The sequence below is a fragment of the Lagopus leucura genome, unplaced genomic scaffold (genome assembly GCF_019238085.1).
Source record: "Lagopus leucura isolate 7727_CA_CO unplaced genomic scaffold, USGS_WTPT01 Super-Scaffold_100008, whole genome shotgun sequence".
Taxonomy (NCBI): domain Eukaryota; kingdom Metazoa; phylum Chordata; class Aves; order Galliformes; family Phasianidae; genus Lagopus; species Lagopus leucura.
In genome coordinates, this window is record NW_024962265.1 from 1,105,092 (window position 1) to 1,117,930 (window position 12,839).

General features: G+C 42.0%; 1 protein-coding gene across 1 annotated transcript in view; it reads right to left on the bottom strand.

The window, feature by feature from the left end:
- Positions 1-12,839, bottom strand: part of EXOC4 (exocyst complex component 4) — a 402,172-nt gene that overhangs the window by 375,702 nt on the left and 13,631 nt on the right. Inside the window, exons 2-3 of the mRNA XM_042872752.1 lie at positions 5,792-5,981; positions 1,881-2,075 (exon numbers count right to left, since the gene is read on the bottom strand). Coding sequence (XP_042728686.1) covers positions 1,881-2,075; positions 5,792-5,981 — 385 coding nt within the window. The remainder of the gene's footprint in view (positions 1-1,880; positions 2,076-5,791; positions 5,982-12,839) is intronic.

Here is a 12,839-nt window from a genome sequence, read left to right on the forward strand (position 1 = left end):
GCAAGGACCTCTAGAGATCTTTGAATCTAACTCCCCTGCTGATGCAAGGCCAGCTGCAGCAGGCTGCCCAGGACCATGCCCAGTTTGGTTCTGAAAATTATCAACAGACACTCCATAATCTCTCTGGGCAACCCATCACACTGTTCAGCCATCCTTGCAGTGAAGCGTTCTCTTACATTCAGATAGTAGTTCCTGTATTTCAGTCTGTCCCCAGTGCCTCCTGTCCCGGCTTTGGGTACCGCTGAGAAAAGCTTGGCTGTTTTCTCTGCAGCCTCCTATCAGATCAGATCTCCACATTTCTTTTCCCAAAGCGAAGCAGTCCCAGTGCTCTCAGCTCCTCCTAATAGGAGAGATGCTCCTAAAACCATCCTTCTGGCCCTTTCACCAGCCTTGCTTCATAAAGTCCTTTCCTCCTGTACTGAGGATCTCAGAACTGGACACGTGTCAGGAATAGATATAATCTCTCTCAAACGTTTTGGTTACTGTAGAAGATAGTTTCAAGAAATAAAGGACTGGAGTCTGGTTAGGAAATCTGCTTGTTAAGCTTACAAATGTGTCATGGTTCTATGTTCTTTGTTTTTTTGGGGGGTTTCAGTATTCCACATCAAAACATCATGTAGTGTACAGGGTATTAAAGTGTTAATGCCCCAATTCCAAGTACCTATCCCTGTACATTACAGCAGTCACGGGATCTGGCCCTTCCGGGTGGGGGGGGCGCTTTCTTGCTGCCTTGCAGTGGGTGCTGGAGGTGCTTTCCTAGCCGTTCCAAGCTGTTCAGGTTTGAATCGGTCCTGGGAACTCTCTCGCTCATCTTGTCTAATTTATTCATCTGAATTTCAATTAAATTGTATCTATTGTGTTATCTTGTATTCCGATATTATAGTAAAATAAGTTTTCCTCCATAGATTGTTGCCGCTGTTCTTTGCCTCTCTTCCTTCCTTCCCATTTTTGTGAGACTGGGGTGGGGGGGGAGGGCAGAGGCCTGTCGCCCCTGTCACGGACATAGATTGATCTGGTCAACTCCATGACAAAATGAAAGAGACATTTAAACAAGTTCAGGAAAATTGTCTCCACCACAGGACTGGAAATGGAAGGTATGCCTGTAAAAGTGGTGGAAACATAAAACATAAAAATACTTGAAGGGAGGGAGGAAAGAAATAAAATAAGCTGCAGGTAAAGAACGAGGATCAAGAGTCCTGGTAAAAGACATAGAGGAAGACAAAACAAGTAATCACACCTGAATAGTGAAAGATGGTTTCCTGAGTAATGACTGATGTTGTGAGTACATTCTGGGAGATGAACTTGGAAAGAAATTGCATAATTATTTCAACACTACTTTTGTTGTGGAAGAACTTATAAAGAATGCTGACAGCACAGGCACCTGGGAAATTCATTTAAACAATATTTAAAAGATAGGCAAGCAGGAAGAGACATGTTAGCACACAGAACAGTTCAGGAGAAGACCTAAGAACATTTGGAGAGATACGTGAGAATGCTGAATGAAAAAGAAAAATTGCATAGAGAAATATAAAGTTCCTAAAGCAGCAGGAAATTCTGTGTGCAGATCAAATGGGTAAAGAAACAACTGGTTTCAGGATCAGGACAAGCAAGCAGGTAAAAACAGCTCTGAAAGTACAAAATAAAAACAAGAGATAACCAAACAAGATCAGAGACTGTGACCCAAAGTCCAGCCAGAAAAGATCAAAACAAAAAAACAAACAGAAACTTCAGTTAAAGAAAGCAGCAACTGACAAAACAAGTAGGAAAACAAAAAGCAAATAACATAAAAACACAAATGGCAGATCTGCCTGCAGATGATCAGACAGCTGACCAGGATATTTACACTGAGTATCCGCCCAGGACAAGGTATGACATCTTACCAGCATGTCTGTTGCATTGAGGTAGTGCTTGCTGGCCATGCACTGCTCCAGCTTCTGTGGCACTTGTTTGATGTTCTCTATCTCATCCAGCAAATTCAGGACATGTTTGTGTTCAATTCCTTCAATCCACAACTTGCGCAGCTCATCCCTCTTGCAATGCAGCAGCATCTTGCATGACAACAGGTTCTCCTTCACCTACAAGGAATGTGTCAAAAGACTAATTAAATCTGTCCCTGTAACTTGCACTTCTAACACAAATCAGCCCTTTCCCACGCCTACTTCATTAGGAATTCCAAAAATATCATGAGACAATAAGAATTTTCTTTAAAATTGCTGGTTATTCCTCTAGCTAAAAGAAACTGGAATTGTTTTCAAAGTGAAATGCTTTTAGTATAAGTTTTGTACTATTAGTGAGAAGTTAACTGAAGTATGATAACACAAATAAATGCAGGATCCTATTAACCGTGACCAAGGACTTATTTGCAGTTCTGCAAAAATCATTTCAGTATTTTGGCATACAACAACAATCTAATTTGCAGTGAAAGCAAATCAACCACTACTAATTTTTCTGCTGTAAACATTTTCCATCTGTCTACTGAATCTTCTGGCACATCCCCTCCCTTCCTTCAAGTTGCATGTCAATTTCTTGAAGCCTAATTGTCTGATGGTACAATCACTTCCCCAATACAGCAATATTGGGTTTGTTTCTACGAGATCTGGTTTCAATGAAACAAATAGCTGTTGGGATACAACGCAACTCAGCATTTCTACTACTTACCAAGGCTATTTTATGACCTATTTACCATTTGCCATTCTCAGTTTGAGCCTCATACCATCGTATGTCAGACGCTTGTTGAACTGGCAAAGCCTCTTCTTATTCCATCCCACTCTTAACAAGAAGCAGCTTTTCTTATCCATACTCCTCAGTCATATCCATAGCCTATACTCCCTGCTTTAAGGTTCTTCTAGTATCCTCTAATAAGGTCAGTACAACCTCTTTTCTTACATAATATAAATCAGTCACATATTAAAACATGGAAGCAATTAACAACACAGCTTCACACATTGCTTTCACACTACTCTCGTTTTCGAGATAAGTTTTGAACAGTCAGGCTTCAGTCTTCTCTCAGGAACTCTCACTGAATTACACATGAAGAGAGACACTGACAAGTAGGCCCTATTTTTTAAACAGCAAGACTTCAAAGTACTCCAGAAATCCCACTTCGATGCACCTTGTCCACATAAAGGCAGTTAGCCTTTAGAAGATGCCAAACGCACAGACAGAGCAAAATACAGACATTTGGTAATTAGATATATAGGGCAGCCTCTAAGCAGCCAGAAGAGACTGACTTCAACACAATAACATGATTCTTTTCAGAAAGACATCGCAAAGTTTAGTGCTGAAAAACCTACAGACCAACAGAAAAGCTAATGTAAGTGTTATAACTTGCCACAAAAGCAAAGGGAAACTAAAACGCACAGAGATTTCATTTTGGACATAATCCCTGTTCAATACCTTAATTAAAAATGTTTCACTGACCTAGCATACCATCAGCAGTGGATTGCTGTTACACAGAGCAAAACTGGGTCAAGTACAATTGTGGGGTTAGAAGGAATCTCACAAGACATTCCTACATCTGTCCTTGCATGAAAGATGATGAACTATATCTACATTTGGGAGCACAGACAGGAATGAACAGCAAGTCTTTAAGAACCAACCTTCTTGTAGCAGGTCTAAGTGCTTCTCCTTTGTAACTCAGTTTTACAGGTAACACCTGTAAAGCTACATCCCAAACCAAGCCAAAAGCAAGCTGTTCCCAATAGGTATTCATGCAAGAACTAACTACAGAAGGCAGATACAACAGAGGGATCTGGACTACCCATCATTTCCACAGTTCCTAACATAAGTAAATGCCTGTGCAATCAAAATCAAAAGTCTGATAGTGTAATACAGACTGATGACAAATCAGATCTGGGGCTTCCCATGAGCTCAGGACAAAGCCACTGCAATATGTGTTGCCCAAAACTAAGAAAACTTAAATATCAAAAAGTCCTCCACCTTCACAGTCTTTCTTCCAGGCAGGACCAAAAGGTCTCCCCCCCTGTATGTTTGTTTTGACCTCTGCAAAGCTTAGTATACTGTGTGAAAACATGCCACCTGTATAGTTTACTTCAAGTTTAGTGCAATTGATCTCTGCTTTCAAAGCGCTGAGCTTTGTACATAAATCCTGGTATGAAACTCTTACCTTCGGAAAGCATCAAGATGTCTCATTCTCTTTGAAAATGCTAAATGAAGTTTAAAAGGCAGAAGGGTCAGTACGTAGCACCAGAAGGGTCACAGCCTACTGTTCCTAAGGCAATGCTGTGAAAGGTTCTGAGACCTCCTCAGAGCCAGAAAAATAAATAAATAAATGAAACAATTCTGGTGCTTAGTTTGCAAAGTTCAGGTGAGACAAACCACATAGCAAATAGACAGGACAGGAGACCAAAGAATTTATCTATTGCTACAGTAATCAGAGCTGGAAGGAGAGAGCAGATGGAACAAGTCCACAACAAAGAGCGCCAGAGTTATTTATTCACACACTACTGAAGCGAGTGAGCACTCAAAACACAGAAATACACAGGGGCACAGAGTTCATGTACATTCACACAACAGAACTGAGTTTGGAAATAGCACCAAAATTCATATTCTCTGAGGAAAAAAAACAAGCTGATTCACCCAGACTACTCAGGAGGTTGTTGGAGGCCAACACACAAAGACATGAACAGATCAGATTGAAAGGTGTTAGCTTAGCAGCCCTTAAACTTCAAAAACCTGACAGCAACTTGCCCAGACAGTAAATGGAGGGCACTGCAAAGCTTTGCTCTTCTTACCCTCCTCTAATTTTTCTCTTTAATTACTTGTGTTCTCAAAAGACAACAGGAGATCCTATGGAAAATACACTGGCAGTAAGACATAGCCTGGGACCACTGCATTAAGACTGGATGCTCTGCACCCAGCCATACTACAGTTCCATCAGCAGCCAGCAATGCTTTCTCAATTCAATTTTTAGTTCACTTAAAGATGATGACAAGTAGCTGGGAAAAAAAGTGAGAAATGAGAGGTTAAAACGTGAGCATGTGTTCTACCACCAATAAGGGAACAGAACTCAGGAGAAGAAGTCGCATACATTTGTACTAAGTCTAGACACCCTGGGGGTGTTGGTTGATGCTCAGCTGAACGTGAGCCGACAGTGTGCCCAGGTGGCCAAGAGGGCCAATGGCATCCTGGCATGCATTAGAAATAGTGTGGCCAGCAGGAGCAGGGAGGTGATCATCCCCCTCTACTCAGCACTGGTGAGGCCACACCTCAAGTACTGTGTTCAGTTTTGGGCCCCTCACTACAAGAAAGACATTGAGGCCCTGGAACGTGTGCAGAGAAGGGCAACGAAACTGGTGAGGGGTCTGGAGCACAAGTCTTATGAGGAGCAGCTGAGGGAGCTGGGATTGTTCAGTCTGGAGAAGAGGAGGCTCACGGCAGACCTCATTGCACTCTACAACTTCCTGAAGAGAGGTTGTGGTGCAAAAGGGTCTGGCCTCTTCTCCCAGGCAAATAGTAGGACCCGAGGAAATGGCCAGAAGTTATACCAGAGGAGGTTTAGGTTGGATATTAGGAGAAACTTTTTCTCTCAGAGGGTGGTCAGGCACTGGAATGGCTGCCCAGGGAGGTGGTGGAGTCGCCATCCCTGGTAGTGTTCAAGAGGTGCCTGGATGAGGAGCTACGAGAGATGGTTTAGTAGCTTGTGGCACTGATAGGAATGGGAGGGCGGTTGGACTAGATGATCTTGCAGGTCGTTTCCAACCTTGTGATTCTGTGATAGAGGCTACCAAGGGGATGCAAGCTGAGCAACACACGTAAAGTCAGCCTTCACCTGTTTGATTTTGTTCCGGGAGTTGGTGATGCGCTCTGTGATGCTCTGGTAGGTGCGGATCGCAGTGGTGAGCTCAGTGTAGTGCTGGACAATGAGCTCATCCAAATCCCGGTCACATTTCTCATAAGCTTCTTCCAGGCGGCCCTTCTCATTCTCCCGGTCCTCAACATCATCACTGGTAGACAGAGTCCTAAGGATAAAAATTCAAATGGTTTTCAATTACTGATCAGGACAAGAAGCTTCTTCTTAAGATATTCACCATGTACCAGAAACCAGTCACTGCTTTCAGCTTAACATCACCAAGTTATTTTTTCTCCTGCTAAACGTCTGTGTGGTGATCCGCAAAGAGCAATGTACTTCAAGAAAGTAAAAAACAAAACGATTGTTTTATCCATTCCTGGACTTTCAGATGCTTGGGAACCTTTTTTTTTTTTTTTTTTTTTAATTAACAATATTACTGCATTTATGAAAAGGGAAATGGATGTCAGTTTCTGTATGTCCCAATTGTCATGACCATGGGCACGGTATAGCATCTAAAATATATTCCCATTTATAGCTTACAAAGTGTTATGAAGAATTCTATTTTAGTAGAGACAAAAATCCACCAAAAGCCATCCATGCCTTCCAACAGTCAGTGTGTTTTCAACCATGATATCACTACAGTGAAAAAGGGTAACAGACCCTTCTTTCTGCCAGACACACCTGTTTAGACGTTGAATAGCATCATCCAGCAAGAGTATTTTTATTTACTTAAATTGATGTTATCTAAGACTCCAACTAAGATGATGAAAATGTAATCAAAGCAGCAAGGAGGACAAAAGGACAAAATTTCACAGAATCATAGAATGGCCAGGGTTAAAAAGGACCACAATGATCAACCAGTTCCAACCCCCTGCTGTGTGCAGGGTCACCAACCACCAGACCAGGCTGCCTACAGCCACATCCAGCCTGGCCTTGAATGCCTGCAGGGATGGGGCATCCACAGCCTCCTTGGGCAACCTGTTCCAGTGTGTCACCACCCTCTGAGTGAAAAACTTCCTCCTAATATCTAACCTAAAGTTGGCATCACTCCAAAATCCCCAGATTTACAGAAGGATTAAGAAGTTTTGAACATCTACTTGCAGAAATCGAGATGCCTTCAAAAACAGACCCAGCAGAGCATGAACATAGAGGCCATTATCTCATAAAAATTACCCAAGTTCAGACTTCTACTGAGCACTGGCACCACTTTAAGATGGTACAGTATATAATGGAAAAGTAGATGAACAGAAAAGCAGTAGAACAGCCAGAGTATGCAATCCCTTAGGCATAGGAAGAAGTACACAGCCCAGGAGTGAGAATTTTTCATAGATTTTTTAAGCTATTTCAGTGGAGGAGGTGAAATAGGTTGAAGGAAACAAAAACAAAGAAAAAAAAAAAACAAAAAAAAACACCACAACCATTGCTGAACTGTTGCTCTCTCTACTAGAGTGCTTTTGTTTGGGATTTGTTGAAGCAATGAGGTTCAGGCAAACTCAAACCACCACCTCCTGCTGTCAGTAAGAAAATACCAACCTGCCTTCCAGTAACGGCCACTTGTTGTCTGCAGTTAAGTCAGGTACAAGGAAAGTACTGAGCAATTATGAAAAATAAAGCACTGAAGGAGAGAAACCTGTTTTCTTAAGGGGCATCTAAGATTATCTTTTGTGACAAACCAAGGACTTCCTACTTAACAGATTTTTCTGCATTCTTCACTAACATTAATAGCCAGAACTCAAGTGCAAAATCTTGCTTCTTTGTTTACTTTTATCTGGGACAAAACACTACAAACAAATGCTCCCTTTCTCTCTAAGTCAAAGGAAACACACCCAGAACTTCCAGTTCATTACTCGTGCTTCTCTACAAAGAAAAACAACAGGCTGTGCCACCCACTCAAGGGCTTCATCTTGAAAAGAAGAGGGAGGAAAAAAAACAAAAAACAAGCCATTTCACCAGAGATCACGATCCCAGAAAAAACAGCTAAGAAAACTCAAATGAACAAGCAGATCTGTACTACCAGATGGAACGTGGCACAACAGGAGGATGAGTACACTTGTCCAAGTCAACTACCAAGAAGGAAAGAAGAATTAAAGCCACAATGCCTCCTACAACGCCCTGAATGGCAGTGCACCTAAGTGGTGTATTTTATTTGACACAATTCTAACACCTTTACCCTTTCAGATGGCAGTGGCAGAAGGCCTGAATAGATACCATATGGAAATGAGGAACCAAGTCTTTCCCTTTGTTAAGGCTCAAACTATCAGTGTAGGTTCTTCACACCTTCCCTCTCCTCCCAAATACAGAGCTGCCATAGTTACAGGTGATGAGGGAGCACCTCTGCTTTTGTACAAGCAACACCTAGAAATGAGCCCTGCCCTCCCTACCCCCCCATTCACCCTCCTTATTCAGGAGGACTTAACCTTTTCCAATGCATAAGATTTACTTGTGGTATTTAGAGCACCATATTTCATAGTAGCTACAGAAATGGAAATGCTTTCCCGTGTTACTACACCAAGATTCCATTCTTAGTTATGCCTTACTGTTTTCTCAAAGCTATCTCAATTAGCTTCTACTGCATGCAAAGCATTTTAATATCATGCAAAAAGGACCTGAAAAGAAAGAAAGAACAGTGATAGAGTGGTTAGAAAACAAAACAGGAATTAAGAAAATTGGATTACAGCCTCTGCTCTACTGCTGATATCTAATGCAGAGCACCCCCCACTGCAGCTTTACACAGCTCTCTACTGCTACAGAATCCACTTGGAAATGGGAAACCCCTGCCTTGCAATGAGCTAAGAAGGAAGATCCGTATCTCCATGGCCATTTTTCTTCCCTACCTGGTGAACACACAGCTTTGGTTCATCAAATAATGGAGCTGCAACTACATGCACTGAGTACTACTGAAACACTGCAACACTGTTAGCAGAGGTCATGTAATCACTTCCAACAAATTCATGTAGGAAGATGTGCTAGAAAACAAAGATAAGCATACAGCTAAAGCAACAGAATACACAGTACCTGGGAGTTTGGGTTCAGACTGTAATAAATGAAAAGAAAGCAAGTAAAAGAATGTGTTCAGCTTTCAAAAAGCTCATCATTTAAACCACAACACAGCCAGCAGTAGTATGTAATCTTAGCACTGTGAAAACCATTAGTAATCCATCCAAAAAAAAAAAAAAAAAAAAAGGTAATGTGAACACTGTGGTCTCAATGCCTCAGTCCATTCATCCTGAGTTCAGGAACCTCAGTAGCACATATTGGAAAAGCAGCTGCCAAGGTCTTCTTCTACACTTCTAGTTCTCTGGAAGCACAAGCTTCACACACAGAAGTCATCCAGAATTCAGCAAGATGAGACCAAAGTAAAGGACTCGCTCTGCTGCCATGCAGAACTTTGCTCTGTCAACAGCTTGAGCAATGGCTGCAGTTCTGGTCTGTTTTCAGCTGGCCTTGAACACACAACTGAAACAGTGGAAGTGATGAAGCAGTTGTTCTCCCTGCTAAGGCAAAGGCTCTTCAGTTTGGAAAAGACTGAAAGGAGATACATATCTGATGGGTGCAGAACTCAGAAGTCATAGATTAGATTGGAATGGACCTTAAAGATCATCAAAGTGAGGCATATAATGGAAACAAATCACTAAGCAGTGTACTGCTAGCACTATGGCAGTACTTATTGAAACTCAGAGATGCCTGTTTCAGACTCACCTTGAGCACTGGGTGCAGGTTTGGATACTACAATTTAAGGACATAAAACCATCAGTGTCTCCAAAGGAGGGCTATGAAGATGGGGGAAGGCCTGGATGGGAAGGCACGTGGGGAGAAGTTAAGGTCCCTTGGTTTGCTCAGTGCAGAGAAGGCTGAGGGTGGACCTCATGGTGTCCTAACAACTCCCTAACCCAGCAACCACAGACACCACAGATATACGAGGCACCAGGCACCTCTAAGTGGCCAGATCTGAGTCTCCTAACATCGTGTATTGCCACTGTTTGAGGCCAACTACTGAGCTACATTAACCACTAATCTGTCTCAGTAGAGCATTTATTTCTTCTTATCCCTGGAAGATCATCACAATTTAGATCACCTAAAGCTGAGTGACATTTTGGAGGAGCTGGAGGTGAAGTTACTCCACTCCTGTGCAAGTATACACAAACATGAACTCACCACAGGCCAACACGGGACCTGCCCTCCTTACCAGGATATTTCAGCTCCCACATGTAAAGAAAAGACAGCAGTGATCCATTCTGACCAAGTTCCAGGTTAAACCAAGGTGCTATTTCATGTCAGGACAAGGATCCCATCCACACGAGTTTGCCTCAAATAACTGCAAATGATTTTCTTACAGATAAGCCAGAAGTTAAAATCACAACCCAAGATCCAAGAGGAGAAAAGCAATAGCAGAGACTCCTTTTTCATTTACTTTACCAAAAGACCATAAAGTTTCAGAAGTTTAAGGTTTTCATTTCAGCAACTGTCACTACAGATATCTGGATGGAAAGCTGGGGAAACAGAGCATGTGTGATCCATCCTATGATCACGTACTGAAGAACCATCAAAGAGCACTCAGAAAGGCGAACTCAACTTAAGAATACAGATTGCAATATAGTAAGAAGCTGAAATGAAGCTGTTTTGAGCCACATCAGAAATTACTCTGCTATAAAACTGAGAATGCCTCTTCTCAAGTTCTCAAAAATCCATATTACATTTTTTCCCCACAAAATAACTTACATTTTTGTGCACTCTGGTTCTAAGGTACAAATTTTTGCTACATATTTGAAAGAACGTTTTCAATTGCTCATAGCCAGCAGCAAGACCTTTCTTCTCTTCTTCTCCGGTTACAGTGCCAATATGCTGAGCCTTAATTTTACCTGCTGCAACCAAAACGAACCACTTTCTCTCTACTCAAGCAATTTGTTACCATTTATTCTTCTTCTTTAAAAAAATAAATAAATCCACAACATTAAATCCTTGAAGTGGCACCTGCAACTACAAAAGGAGCCCTGTCACTCTGAATCTCAAACATTACTCTGTACACCTGAATTTCCTAAGCCCCTCAGTACAGGAGCCATTTCTTGTTCTGCACAGCAAAGAGCAAAGCAAGGAATACTTAATATTCTTGAGATTATACATGTTCCTGCTAACACTGCAGAAAAGTAAGCCAAGGGCATCTTTACTTGTTTCAGTTTTATTAAAATGTGTGGCAAGGAAGAAGAAAAGTCAACACGCTGTTTGCCAAATAGAAAGGATCAGAACTGTTTGGGAAAGGAACTTTGCAGCAAGAACTTCGAAGGGAAGAATTACAAAACAGGACAGGATTATGAAAGGATTACCAAACAATAAATCTACATCAGCTTCTCAGAACTCCCTGAAAAGCAGAAGCATTGAGAACACACGACAAACAGAAGAAATGTCAATCTGCATACCAAGTGTATATATGTTATGAACTCGGTGGGGATTTCCAGAAGGGCTCCCTGATCAGCTCAGTTGTTTTTTCGTTTTCATTTTACTAAATGAGAATCCGCCTCTCCTGTAAAATACCTGTAATTTGTACTTGGCAGCTGGATGGTTGCATATGCCTGTCTCATTAGCAAGAGCTCAATTGGATTAGAATAATTCCAACTGGATGTTAGTCTGAAAAGGGACGTTTTTATGCTACAGTAAAACCGAAATCCATTCAGCCAAACCTCACTGCCCCTTTTGAATTTACATAGTTAAAAATACAGATTGTACAAATGCTTAATTCGGTGGAGCTGCTTTCAGGCATCCTTAAGAAGAAGAAGGATGGGGAAGATGATCAGGCAAAATCCCTGCTATGTTTTTAATCATGCGACGCACAACATATTTCCTACAAGAATGAAACAAACCTTGCTTCTTCCCCAGTATCAGTGAATACACAGTGATATCAGGTTAATTTTAAAAGTCCATTGGGACTATTCATTCCAGTAGAATTGTAGAATAGCGTGGGTTGAAAATGACCATAATGATCATCTAGTTTCAGTGTGCAGGGTTGCCAACCACCAGACCAGGCTGCCCAGAGCCACATCCAGCCTGGCCTTGAATGCCTCCAGGGATCCAGGGGCCTCCACAGTCTCCTTGGGCAACCTGTTCCAGTGTGTCACCACCCCCCAAGTGAAAAACTTCCTCCTAAAAAAGACAGACAGAAGTAGAATTTGCTCCTGACCTAAAGATCATTTTTCACATCTGTTTTCCAGCACCCAATTCAAACGACCAAGACAGGGAGTAGGTGAAAAGACATCTACAGGAGCCCTGAAGCACTGTCATCCAGCAAGATGCCTCCACTGAGACAGGAATCACTTATTTCTAAAGGTAAATACAAAAGAAAATGTACACTTTGACGTAATGCAATTGCCATCTCTACCATTTCTGCAAGAGACAAAACTGCATCATTCTAGAAAACAGAACGACCCCTGCAGCTCTGGTCCTCTTTCCTCAGCACTGCGGATGAAGGAACAAAGTGGGACAAACGAGAACCTCAAGTATCACAGAATCACAGGGTGGCTTGGATTGGAAGGGACCTCAAGGATCATGAAGCTCCCGCTCCCCTGCTGCACGCAAGGCCATCAACCTCCATATCTAATACTAGACCAGGCTGCCCTGGTACATTGGAATCCACCTTCACCTACTGCTTTCCAGCAGTTCAACAGATTGTAGTCATCAAAAGCTAAACAGCAATTCCAAACGCTGGGATACCAGATTTCTGACACCATCTCACCTGTAAATTTACCCCTAGAGTATAATGGATTCATTTGAGGAGGGAGATAAGAAAAACAGGAGCTGTAAACTCTCTTCAAACCATGCCCAGAACTCAACGCAGCCTTGTGATCTAAACAGCACAGAAAACAAGCCACTGTTATTTCACAAGCTAATAAATTTCTCCCATTGTTGAGAACTGAAAGAACACAATTTTCACTAAGCTATTCAACAGCAAAAGAAAACAAACACCATTGTGGTACACATCATGTGGCACAAGAGATAACTACAGGAGTACAGAAATGCTGCACAGACCTGAGTAGAA